Below are 13,571 nucleotides of genomic sequence, written 5' to 3'. Positions count from 1 at the left end.
AGTAATATTGTAAATTAACTTATTACTTTCAAATGAAAGTAACTAGTAGTATGTAGTATATTACATTTTGAAAGTAACTTGCACAACACCGGTTATCACATCGCACCTACAATACTGTTATCACATCGCACCTACAGTAGTACTGTAGGCCACTGCTGCATGTAGCTCTGTCACAGCATAGCACTGGGCACTCCACTGTCCTGTACACAGCTGTGCTAGCATGTGATCCATTCTACACTATGCACAGCACCAAAGCCATGGAAAGCAATTTATAAAAGTTTAGCAGACAATTTGTATCACTCAAGACAAAAGTGCACAGATGACATAATGCGTTAACATACCCCTATTCAGAGCATTACAAATAGGAGTGTGGTATAATATGACCCCTACATGCTTGAAAGCTCATTTCATTGCATGTGCTTGTACTTAATTATATATAGATGCATTCTTATTGATGTCGCCGCCCAGGATTCCAGGTGAGTGGGATCGCACGTGTGCATTAGCGCTGGGAATAGCCCAGGTTATTAACGACGACTCCGATGTGTTGACCAACGGAGGCACGGGCGTAATGGGGCCATGCTGAAAGATGCTGCCAAGATGAGGGAGGAGTGGTTACAGTGTTAATGTACAGGAAGTCACTGATGCTGCCAAGATGAGGGAGGAGTGGTTACAGTGTTAATGTACAGGAAGTCACTGATGCTGCCAAGATGAGGGGGGAGTGGTTACAGTCTAATGTACAGGAAGTCACTGTCCTGAATGCTGGATATTCATCTCCATCAGCAGCAGTTAATCTGAGCAGCAGTCTGATTGGCTGGTGGTGGTGGTGGGGGGGGGGGGGGCAGTAAAGGATCCTATAGTCCCCAACAAATAATACAACTACTGTGTGTATTTTCCATACATTGTACTGTGCAACTGTAGGCTGTGCGTGCGTGCAGTAATGTTTACTTTTCAGTAGCGTATGCAGAAGTATTGTCCAGTGATGATCAGTGTTGGGGGTAACTCATTCAAAAGTAACATGTTACATGTTGTAATATTATTACGTTTAGCAGTAACTCAGTGATATAACTTATTACTTATAGGATTTCAGTAATATTATACCAGTTACTTGGTCAAGTAACACAAGTTACAAATTGAGTTACACATTTTTAAATCCACGCACATATTTCAATAAAGATACAATCATTTCCTAATTAAACTGTGTGTTTTTATGCAAATAACCACTATAGATGACAATAACAAAGGAAAAGGAATAACATTTAGAATTTTGGATTGTTTACACTGACTTCAAGGCGGTTGAAATTATTTTTCGGGATGGTTCCGGGGCGGCGATGTCATTCTGCTGCTGCTGCTGTTTTGGTGAAAGTAATAAATGTAATAAGTAACGAGTTACTCTACACAGACCCTAATACTGTAAAGTAACTTATTACTTTCAAATGAAAGTAACTAGTAATATGTAGTACATTTTGAAAGTAACTTAACCCAACACTGTTGTCCAGTGATGATCGGGAAGTGGGGGGAAATATAATGTGTAGCCTAGGAATGGATTGAGAAAGTTGAAAGTAGTCTCTTGGTCATGCATGGACGTTTGGGCTGTGCTTTTTCACTGCTTGGCCGTAAACCTCGGAACCACAGTTAAATAGTGTTTGCAGTAAAAAGCAGAAGGTATGTTTGGTGTCTGAGGCAGCATATAAACACTGCACACCGTGACCAGGAACCAGGAGGCGTGTGTTTGGAGAGAGCGAGTGGAAGAAGAGGAGGAGAAGAGGAGGTCTAGGCAGGATGCAGAACCGCTGGACCTTCTCACTAACCTGAGAGGGCCTATTGTCCCTTAGGGCTGGAAAAACAAACCTCCTCCTCTCCTCTCCTCTCCTCTCCTGCCAACAGGCCTCAGCAAATTACTGAATTCTCCAGCTTGTAAAAAGTGAGGGAATTAATAAAGAATAAAAGCTGTCAGATTGGGCAGTCTGTGGCAGATTCTTTCCTGGTGCCATAACACCATCTCTATTAATAGGGAAGGTGTGTGTGTGTGTGTGTGTGTGTGTGTGTGTGTGTGTGTGTGTGTGTGTGTGTGTGTGTGTGTGTACACAGCTTCAGCTCAGGTTTATGACTATAGTGGGATCAGAGGGCCCTCCAGGGATGAGTGCAACAACTAGAGGAATATGACCAAAAACAACCCTAACACGGCGTGGATGGATGGATCGCAAGCCTCTGCAGTAGCATCTCTGCTGTCTGTTATGGCAGTTAAGCTTAATTTATACTTATTAGAAAGTGTCGCCCGGTCGCAGACGAAAAAGAAAGTGTCACTCATGGTGTTGCATTTATACTTCAGTGAACGTTCGCCTCGGTTCAACGGTCACGTGACACTCGAACGCTATAAGTGCAGACAGCCAAGAGAAGAGAGGGAATGCACAGTGAAGGAGGCAAGATGTAACGTACTTGGCTGCAGCCGCATATAAACGACACACAACCACACAGCTCACATCCTCTCTCTCTGGGAAGTTTGTCACGATGTTCTTTGTGATTTTCACGAAGTCATACATCAAGGACAGGCTGATAAAAAATAGCGGGGACACGTTCATTCATTTCAATTGAGCGAAAACCAAAACAAGGAAGTCAAGCGCGCGTGCCGTCTACAGTATATAGTCAATCAGACTTGCGCGACACTATGTGACGTAGTCAGCGACACTAGACATTTCACTAGGTAGCAGACACTGCTCATCGACACTTGAAAGTGTCGATTCAAAATGATATAAAGTGTACATTTCTTACATTCACCCTGTTATTTCTTCCCAGTGCTGTATGGAGAGCTGGAGGAGACAGACAATAGTCATGGTTGTTCTAGTGCAGCGAGGGGGGGGGGGGGTCTGTGGGTTAAGTGTCCGGGGGGGAAACTCTACCTTCCCTGTGGGTACGGTTTTAAAGCCAGCTCTGACAGACGCACACGAGCCACCACACGAGGCATCCTCCCACCCAACCACCCCCCCCCCCCCCTCCCCCGGTACTGTCCACTATAAACACCCACTCTTCTATAGAGTAGGGATGACGTCTTTTTCTAGGCTTTATCCAGAAATCGCCGCCATTTGGTTCTTCAGTGGAAAAGTCTGTGGGGTTTTAGAATGGGGATTTCACTTAAACGTGGTTAACAAAAGTTTATGGGAACGCGAGTTTGCGGTCAGTGTGATAGTCCTCACAAACGTGAATAACTTTTATGCCTTTTGAAGCGTTTTATAAAAATTGCGTTTAAAGAAAAACGCATTTACATTCCAAAAGTCATAAAAGTTATTCACGTTTGTGACGATTATCACGCGGAACCCGAATTCGCGTTTCCATAAACTTTTCTTAACCACAGACCTTATTTTATGCATTTAAGCGAAACCCTCATGTTAAATCTCATAGACTTTTCCACTGAAGAACCCGGAAGTTATACTTCTGGACTCATTCCTGCGGCTATCTATGCCAGTGGTTCTCACATTTTTTCACATGAAGGACCCCTAAACTGACAAAAATTAGACCACGGACCCCCATTTGATAGGATTTTGTCCCACGGTCCCCCATATGATAATAAGATTGATGCTTTTAGATGTTTTATTACAGAAAGTGTACAAAACCCATGACCAAAATAGTCATTGTGTTACTTATGAATGGAATTATAGCGAAAATAAATTACCCCCCTTTTGGCTGGGGACCCCCTGGAACCCCCTCAAGGACCCGTGGGGGTCCCCCGGACCACCATTTGAGAACCACTGCTCTATTGGATCGCGTTAATACCAACAACCGATCCTCTCCACGGTTAGTTTCCGCTCTCGGGCTTCGTAACCACTGTCGTGCACAGAAAGGCGTGTGCCCCCCAGTCCCCCACAAAACAACGTTGACTTTATTATCTGTCTTTCCCTCAGTTTGACTCACTAAACTGTGACAATCAATTGCGATCCCGCAGAGCACTAAATCCTAATGATTTGATTCTGCTGCCCGTCAGGCTGCTGGGTTTACTCGCCCGTGCTCTTCCCAGAAGCTCCGTTGTAAAGAAATGGGAAACATCTTGTTGAAGTAGCAGTGATGGCACGTTGAGATGTTGGTGCGGTGCCATGCTATGCCTGCTGCTGCTGCTGCTGCTGCTGCTGCTGCTACCTAGGAAGTTGGGTCATTTAGTGTTTGTGGAGGTATTTATTAATCCATTATGGTATTACCTAGGGACAGACCCTGGCACGCCGTCCGCCAGCACAGCACGTTGGCTCTGCGCCAGGCGATGGGAGAGATTGTGTGCGTGTGTGCACGTGTGTGTGTGTGTGTGTACGCGTGTGTGTGCGTGTGGCGCGCGCGCGTGCGCAAGTTGAATTACCCGGCCAAGATTATCCTATCATTAGACAGTATGTTGTCCGCTAGTCCGATGGCTCCGTTTGTTTTAACTGCCGTACGCATTTCCTGTCATGCCATGGCTGGAATGGAGCCAGACATTGTTCCTTCCTTACACATCCAGCCATTTTTTCCCCTGACAACCACACACACACACATGCACACACACACACACACGCACACACATGGACACAAACACGCACGGACACACACACACACACACACACACACACACACACACACACACGCACATTCCCTCACACTTATTGGTCTTAACTGTTGTGCTGAGCCGTGACTCTGAGTTCCTGCACATGTGGCATTCATTTTCAGCAAAACAAATCCTGTTAAATCTGTATTTACTCTTGCCGATGGTCAGTACCTTCACCAAGACACGCGAAAACGTTGGTACTATAAAAAAAAAAAAAAAAAAAGGAAATGGAAAAATGGCGTTGTAAATAAAAATAAAAGTTGAACAGGAATGTGGGGGGGGGGGGGGGGTGAAGTGACTGTTGGTCCAAATTAGTCACTCTTTTGTCAAATGCTTCTCAAAACTAATTGCATTATGGGTGTGAGCAAGAGAAGTTCATTAAACGTTTCTATAAGCATTCCCATTTGAGCATCCAGTTCCACGCAGAACCTTTCCCACTCCCGCATAGGTCAAAGGTCGTAGTGTCCCTGACATCCACTTTTGTTTATTTCCACCGACTGATATTTGCCTCGCATTTCTGAAGGAAATGACAAAGATCCAATCCGAGAGTAAAGATGTGGTGTAGAGCAGCGTTTCTCAACTGGTGGGTCGCGACCCAAAGGTGGGTCGCGGGGCCGTTTTGATTGGGTCGCGGACATTGGCCAATTTTTTTTTTTTTTCTCCATATTTCATTTGAGTTAAATTCAGATTATTGAAACTGGATTAGCCTGACCAGTTTTACTTGTTTAACAAGCTGAAGCATATGCTCTGCCTGTAATTCAAGAGAAGTCTGCCTTTTCATTTCATATTTAATTTTAGTTTGATTCAGATTATTGAAACTGGATTAGCATGGCCCCAGTTTAATTAAAAGTTATGACCAGTTTAACTAAAAAGCATATAGCCTGCCTGTGATTCAAGAAAAGTACCGGTATGCCTTTTTATTTCATATTAGTTAAATTCAGACTATTGAAACTGGATTAGCATGCCAGGTTAACTTGTTTTATTATTATTATTATTATTATTATTATTATTATTATTATTATTATTATTATTATTATTATTATTATTATTATTATTATTATTATTATTATTATTATTAACTAGTTTAAAAACATATAGGCATGTAATTCAAGATAAGTCTGCCTTTTATTTCATATTTCATACAGTTCAAATAAGACTTTCTGAGCATGACCAGTTTGACTTGTTTAAATTTAAAAACATATAGGCCTGTAATTCAAGTCTGCCTTATTTCAATTGGTTTTTAGCCCTAGTTGCACTTCTATTGCACTTTTTTGTTCATTTGAGGTTTATAACAGTGCATGAAGGCATTGTGTATTAAATTAATGCGCTATTTTTTGTGCAATAAATTTGAGTGGTTTAAAAAAAAATCTGAAATTTGGGTCGCGACTTCATGACAAGGAAAATAGTGGGTCCTGAGGCTACACCAGTTGAGAACCACTGGTGTAGAGAGAAGGAAGCAGGGGATTTGGGTTGTTTTGTTTCTCCTCCTTGAGAGTGAAGGCAAGCATCTTCTCAGACAAATGAGGAAAGGAACAATTTGTAAACGAGTGAAGGCCACAATGAGGAGAGCACTAAGTAGCAATTAGACTTCAGCAGATGTGTGTGTTTATATGTGTGTGTTTGGTTTATATGTGTGTTAGAGCCAGTGCTGTGTGTGTGTGTGTGTGTTTTGGGGAGGACATGAGTGTGTGTGTGTGTTTGTGTGTGCGTGTGTGTGTGTGTGTGTGTGTGTGTGTGTGTGTGTGTGTGTGTGTTTGTGTGTGTGTGTGTGTGTGTGTGTGTGCGTGCTCGAGACGGCTGCTTGCCTTCGTAATCGTACACAGATGAGTGTTTATTATAGGAAAGGGAGAGTTAGAGAGGAAGTGATGGACTCCATGTGTTGGAGATGAGAAGGTTCCAGAAGGTACTTGGGACACGGCTCCGTTTACAGCCGTGTGTCTTGTCCTATTAGAGAGGAGAGGAGGCTGAGAGTGTGTGTGTTGTTTGTGTGTTAAGTCCTGCTGTCTCCACGTCCGGGTGATGGTGCGTGCCTACACATTCAAGACCATCTTCCAGAGTGTGTGTGTGTCTGTGAATGCGTTTGGTCTGTTTGTGTGTCTGCGTGGTCTGTTGTTTGTCAGTGAGCAGAGTGGGGTCAACGTTGCCAGACTCCAGGAGAGCAGCCTAGAGTGGACCCAGCAGTGGAAACCGGCGGTGCTTAAGGGCATCTGGGTTCCCAGCAGCGGTACTTCCGGCTTGGGTCAGATGTTCCTACAGACACGATTGGACGTGTCTGCGGGTGGGAAGCCGGTGGGGGTATGTGTCCAGGTCGCTGCACTAGCGCCTCCTCTGGTCGGTCGGGGCGCCTGTTCGGGGGGGAAGGCACCTGGGGGGGGGGGATAGCGTGATCCTCCGGTGTGCTACGTCCTGCCGGTCAAACGCCTCGCTGTCAGGTGAAAAGAAGAAGGTGGGTGACTGCACATGTGTCTGAGGAAGCATGTGCTAGTCTATACAACTCTCTCCCAGATCGCCAGAGCACCAACGGGACCAGCAGGGGGAATATTGGCCAAGTACAACTTATAAAAAATATGAAGAAGAAGAAAGAAAAACTGCTGCACTGCTTGGCCCTCTGTGTGCCTGGTAAGAGTGGGAGGGAGAGAGGAAGGGGATTGCCAGGACCTATCAAAACATATCCTGACACACTACATTTTACAGCCAAACACACATGTACACATACACAGACTCACACACACACACGTATGCATGTGCACACACACACTTAGCTTGCAATCAAGTAATACATCAGTTTACTGACTGCAAGGTCAATTGGAGATTGTCATTTCCACACACAGCAGCCTGTCTTAGCATGCCCTCTATAAATGATGTCATCTAATAACCGCAGATGTTGTTCTGTTCATAAACCCCTTTTTTGACAGTTTCATGTCTGCCCCTCAGCACTATTACAATTTGAGAGGCTTTACTGTTGCTAATTTGTTTACTGGTATTAGGCACTCCCAACGTTAAGAGTCGAAAATAAGGTTTTAGTGTTGTGTTTACATGTGTCACAGGTGGGGGACGTCATTAACATTTTTACTATAAGATAGAATCATTGTTTGCCTGGGTCCAGACCTTTGACTGCACCCACTCCACCCAGTTGAGTTTTGGCTGCTTCTGCTCTGGCATCGTGATATGCAACAGCAATTTCCTCAGTCGGAAAAAAAAAGACTGATCATCCAATGAGTGCCAAGGGGGACTAACGATTAGCCAATCAGCGTCGGTAAACAGCGCAACGGGCGGGACTTACGCTGTTGTCAAGCTGTTTCTCGAGGAGTAATAACAACAATGGCGGCCGCTATAGACGAGATAGACACTGCTATCTATCGAGGCTGTTTTTTAAAGATTAAAGGACCACTTACTTTAATCCAAAAGCACTCTGCTTTGAAGGCATGTGTTCAAAGTGGAGATGTTTTTTTGCATTCTCCCACCTGGATTAGCTTCAGGTGGATACTTTGGTCTCTAGTGATTGGCTAGGGGGAAGTCCCTCATGGAAATCGGTTAGAGTGGAGGCAATGTCAGACTAGAAGAAATGGAGTGTAACGAGTAGGGATGGGCAGTGAATTTCGAATTTTCGACAATTCAGTCTGATATCAGGCTAGATTGTTGTTGTCCATGCTGAGATAGACATTACAGGTTCTCTTTGGTCTAAGATCTACACAAAATACTATTTTCTATCAACGTGAAATGGAATTACAAGTGACTGATATGAAAGTATGCAGTATGTCAAAGTTGGCATTAGGCTATGCCTGATTTAAATTCATAGCCTCCTCGAGTAGGAATATGAAACAAATAAACAAAGAGCAATTATAGGTGGAGGTCCAGCATTTGTGTTTGTGCTGTCTGAGTAATTCTCTACCACCACCCCCCTCTCCTCCGTCCTGATCTGAGGTTGAGTGGAGGTTAGAGGTGGTGCCACCCCCCTCTCCTCCTCCGTCCTGATCTGAGGTTGAGTGGAGGTTAGAGGTGGTGTCACCCCCCTCTCCTCCTCCGTCCTGATCTGAGGTTGAGTGGAGGTTAGAGGTGGTGCCTCTCCTCCTCCGTCCTGATCTGAGGTTGAGTGGAGGTTAGAGGTGGTGCCACCCCCCTCTCCTCCTCTGTCCTGATCTGAGGTTGAGTGGAGGTTAGAGGTGGTGCCACCCCCCTCTCCTCCTCCGTCCTGATCTGAGGTTGAGTGGAGGTTAGAGGTGGTGCCACCCCCCTCTCCTCCTCTGTCCTGATCTGAGGTTGAGTGGAGGTTAGAGGTGGTGCCTCTCCTCCTCCGTCCTGATCTGAGGTTGAGTGGAGGTTAGATGTGGTGTCACCCCCCTCTCCTCCTCCGTCCTGATCTGAGGTTGAGTGGAGGTTAGAGGTGGTGCCACCCCCCTCTCCTCCTCCGTCCTGATCTGAGGTTGAGTGGAGGTTAGAGGTGGTGCCACCCCCCTCTCCTCCTCCGTCCTGATCTGAGGTTGAGTGGAGGTTAGAGGTGGTGCCACCCCCCTCTCCTCCTCCGTCCTGATCTGAGGTTGAGTGGAGGTTAGAGGTGGTGCCACCCCCCTCTCCTCCTCCGTCCTGATCTGAGGTTGAGTGGAGGTTAGAGGTGGTGCCACCCCCCTCTCCTCCTCCGTCCTGATCTGAGGTTGAGTGGAGGTTAGAGGTGGTGTGGCGTCTTGTTGTAGTATTTAGCACCACAGGGAGCGCAGGTTGTCAGACTTTTATAGCTCACAACCATGATAGCCCTCAGCAAGAACTGTGTGTCTTATTGCAGCGCATGCATCACTGGAAGGACGCCAGTTCTGTGTTAGACAGTGAAATTAAATAATGTAGGCTAGCAGACTAGCAGTCTGCCTCTTCACTCCATCCTCATATTTTATGCATTTCCTTATTTATTTATCTGACTAGAACCCAATTATTGTGACTGTTTGTGACTGACAAGTTATACAGTTTGTGTGTGTGTGTGTGTGTGTGTGTGTGTGTGTGTGTGTGTGTGTGTGTGTGTGTGTGTGTGTGTGTGTGTGTGTGTGTGTGTGTGTGTGTGTGTGTGCGCACACACCAGAGATTGCTCACAAGTCATTGTTTGCAAGTCCAAGTCAAGTCTCAAGTCTTTGAGGGTCAAGTCCAAGTCAAGTCTCTTATGGATGAGCGCTCTATCATCTGCTGGATGTCATCCGGTCTGCTTAGAACACTGCATAGCTAAAACTAAGGAATTCAAAGCATGTATCCTCACTCCTTTATCTATTAGCATGCAGTATCAGCATTGACTAGATGACATTAGTAGATGTTTCCTTAATCTTGATGCACCAAAAAATAGTAATGATAAAAAAAGATTGTTCACAAGTCCCAAAACCTTGAGTCCAAGTCAAGTCTCAAGTCTTTGAGGACGAGGCTCAAGTCAAGTCTCTACCAGATCATGCCCTGTGTACAGTTAGAGCATACTGCATTAGTGTTGCCAACACACACATCAGCTGTGGCAGACACGCACACACACACACACACACACACATCCACACATCAGCTGCGGCAGACACACACACACACACACACACACACACACACACACACACACACATCAGCTGTGGCCGACACACAAACACACACTGAGTCATACGCACTTTTGGAAGATTTTTTTTTTTTTTTTACTCCTGGCAAGAAGTTGAGTTGCACCTAAGCCAGGACTGTCCCACCCAGTGAACCATGCCTTCAGCAATCATCACTACTTGCTCTCCTGCTGTACGCACTCAGGCACCTCCACAGAAGACAATGGTGTCTGTACGTACGGGAATTTCCAGCAACTCCAAGAGCATCTCTGTTCAGATCATACGCTCGCTGTGTTTAATCTAGGATCGTGGAACTGTAACCTGACGCTGCCCGATGTTTTATTTTCACACAACCATCTGGGAACGAGTCGCTCGGGGAAACCATTTCAAAGGGCAGGCACTTTCAAAAAATACCTGGTAGGTGATTGGATGAACCATCCGTCTATCACAGGCTCGCTTCTCGCTGGCGTCGCACCAAAGCCCGCCGTAGCTGCCTCATAGGATGCTGATTGGTGCAAACCACTGGTGGTTCGGATTCAAACCAGTAGATTGGACGTGGCAAGATGATGGAGGAAACGGGGGATTTATAACTCCTTGCTAGTTTGGTGGCACCACACTGAGACATGAAGGGAGGGAGAGGCAACCCTGGATTCATCCATCCATTGACAAACCCTCTCTGAGACCATTCCAAACAGCAGCAATCAAGACATGAATGAAGCCATCAGTGATCAGATCATCCATTTTGATTGGCTTTGGTTTATTTATAAGTTCTTTTAGGAGGTATTCACCTTATGTAGCCCCGCCCACTTGACCCAGTTGTCTTATGACTTCCTGTTCAAAACACCGTCTGTTTTATGCCTACCCCACACTACAGGATTTTCAAATCCTTGAAGATTATAAAAATCTTGAGAGCCCACACACTACAGGACAGAGAGAGCCGATTTTTTAACATTTCAATCTTGGGACACACACACAATCGCGTCTGTTCAAACGCAACCCCACACACTAGAAGATTATGCCGAAGATTCACCTTGGAAGCAGGGCTCCACATTAACTTTTAAAATGCCTATTCAGTGTGCGCACCGGGTGTAGTAGTAGTAATAATGATAATAATAATAATAATAATAATAATAATAATAATAATAATAATAATACATTTGTATCATTTCGTTTTCTAAACAAATCTTATTTTTTGTTTTTATAATGCATTTGCACTGAAAGGATTTGTTTAACTAATATTTGCGCGGACAGCCGCGTCCATTCGGGGTGTAGGCCTACTGTGCACGGCCAGGCGAAAACCGTCTGCACAGGTGTCTTGTGTGGAGGGGCGCGTCTGCTGATTTGACTCACTTTTCCGTGCGGACACTCGCCGATGCGGGAAGCATGAGACCTAAGCGCTTGTTGTAGGCTACATGCTTTGCAGTATAGCATTAGTTTTCCGTCCCGTTCAAAGACGCACAGGTATTTCACCTCGATGACAATTTCCTCGTTCTTTGTTTCTGTGCGGGGCTGCGGGCGAACGCGGACCAGATTATTTTGCGAAAAACTAATGGAAACGCAGCTACTACTGGCTCTCTGCTCAAGATGCAATCGCCTGTCGGGTTGTAAATATCTAACATGTTAGATATGCCCGATTCACAATCGGGAAGAGGCAGTCTTCCCGATTGTGAATCTTTGAACCCCACACACTACAGGATAATTTGGGAAGATTATCTGCCCGACGCGGGTCAAATCGGGAGCACCCCCGAGAAAATCGGGAGGGGGGAATCTTGGCCATAATCTTGCAAATTATCCTGTAGTGTGGGGTAGGCATTACCTGCTCACTAGTACTGTACTGTCACAGGAAGTGTCAACACAATAGGAAGTCACTGGCTGAGTCCTGTGTTGGAACATAAGGTGAATAAGATAGAGAGGGGATATTGAGGTAGACAGATATTAGTTTGCTCCTATATTGCCATAATATTGGCCTGCAAATCGGTTATCGGCCTGTTAATGTTGCCCAGCAGTGCCAAATATGACAGAGGTGAAGATATGATTTTGCTTAACAGATTTGTTGGGTGTATAAAACCTGTAATGAAATCGGACTCACCCTGTCTGTCTCTCCACCTAATTTCTAGTTTTCAATACAATAATATCTGTATCGGCATTTAAAAACTGATACTGCTCAAAGCCTGCTATAGAGGCAAGGAGGAGAAGAGAGGGGAAAACATTTTGCAGAACAACCCATTAATTATGGCAGCCCTCTTTTTTGGGGTATGCCTGTATATGGAGGCGACGCACATAAATATTTCTTATTTTATGGACGGTGTTACATTGTTTCATATTCCCTCCCCGTCTATGAGGTCTGTCTAGACCCTCTGTCTCCTGTGTTTATGCTCCTTTTGTGCTCTCGCAAAGACACAGACCCTCCTCACCAGACGGTGGAACCAAAGTTACACATCACAGCGCTTCCCCCCGCAAACGAATGACACAGCTGAATTGTTGCGTTTCCTCGTGAAATACGAAACAGGAACTTGAAACTGTGGCGTGTGTGTGTGTGTGTGTGTGTGTGTGTGTGTGTGTGTGTGTGTGAGAGAGCGAGAGAGAGAGAGAGAGAGCTCAGGCTTGTCCATCACTGCTTCACCATGGCTCTGCTGCTTCTCATTACAGAGTGGTTTTGGCCTGAACATGGAAGCATGCTGCTACATTCACCCCCCCTATTCCTGCAGGTCGGCTCGCCTGTAAACACACTGCTCTCGCCCTGGCACTGAGAGAGAAAAGCACGAGAGAGAATGGGAGCTAAGATTTAATGTTTCCATCGACGTAAAGACCCCCGGTAATTGAGATCCGATGTGCGTCTCGAAGCGCGTTAAGGGATATTATAGCCTATTTTGACACAGGCAACACCGCTTATTTTAAGCTGTCACTATGTCCCCCCTGGACTGTAAGCTTCAGTTGATCGGCTAAATGTTTTCATTTGTGTAAATACACTCTTCCGTCTTATGGTCCTCTCTGAATGGGGGCGGGGCTACAATTGATATTTGACACCTGAACGGGGCAGAGAAGTGGGCGGGTTAAACTCTGTGAGACAGCAGCGGGAACGAGTATGGTTTTCATTTATGCCACAATTCAAACGAGTTGGTGACCCTTAGAACTAACTGTTTTTCTCTTTCTCTTCCCCCCCGTTCGACGCTGCCGCCTCACCTCGCCTCATCCCCCCACAGTTCCGGAGATTTCTCTGTGACTCACCACTAGAGGTATGTATTCCCGTTTCCCTGTTGACAGTCTAATAAAAGTTCTCTTTTGATGTCTCTTCTCCTCCATGTGTGCGATGTTCCCTGCTCTCCAGTTACTGTCGCACTGTAGCGATATGGAAGTGAAGTAAAGTGATCCTTCTCGCTAATGATTGGAGAATTTCCCCCACGTTACAGTTGCTTACTTCTTTATCAGACAGAGGAGAGCGGATACTTAATAGTTCCCCA

General features: G+C 45.4%; 1 protein-coding gene across 1 annotated transcript in view; it reads left to right on the top strand.

Moving 5' to 3' along the window:
* Positions 1–13,571, top strand: part of ate1 (arginyltransferase 1) — a gene marked incomplete at its 3' end in the record, with an annotated part of 64,886 nt that overhangs the window by 25,503 nt on the left and 25,812 nt on the right. Inside the window, exon 9 of the mRNA XM_083658311.1 lies at positions 13,314–13,346. Within this exon, the coding sequence (XP_083514437.1) occupies positions 13,314–13,346 (33 nt within the window). The remainder of the gene's footprint in view (positions 1–13,313; positions 13,347–13,571) is intronic.

Source organism: Poromitra crassiceps (genome assembly GCF_964638095.1).
Source record: "Poromitra crassiceps genome assembly, chromosome: 22".
NCBI lineage: Eukaryota > Metazoa > Chordata > Actinopteri > Beryciformes > Melamphaidae > Poromitra > Poromitra crassiceps.
Note: the sequence above shows the minus strand (reverse complement) of the source record. Positions and strands in the feature narration are given on the sequence as shown.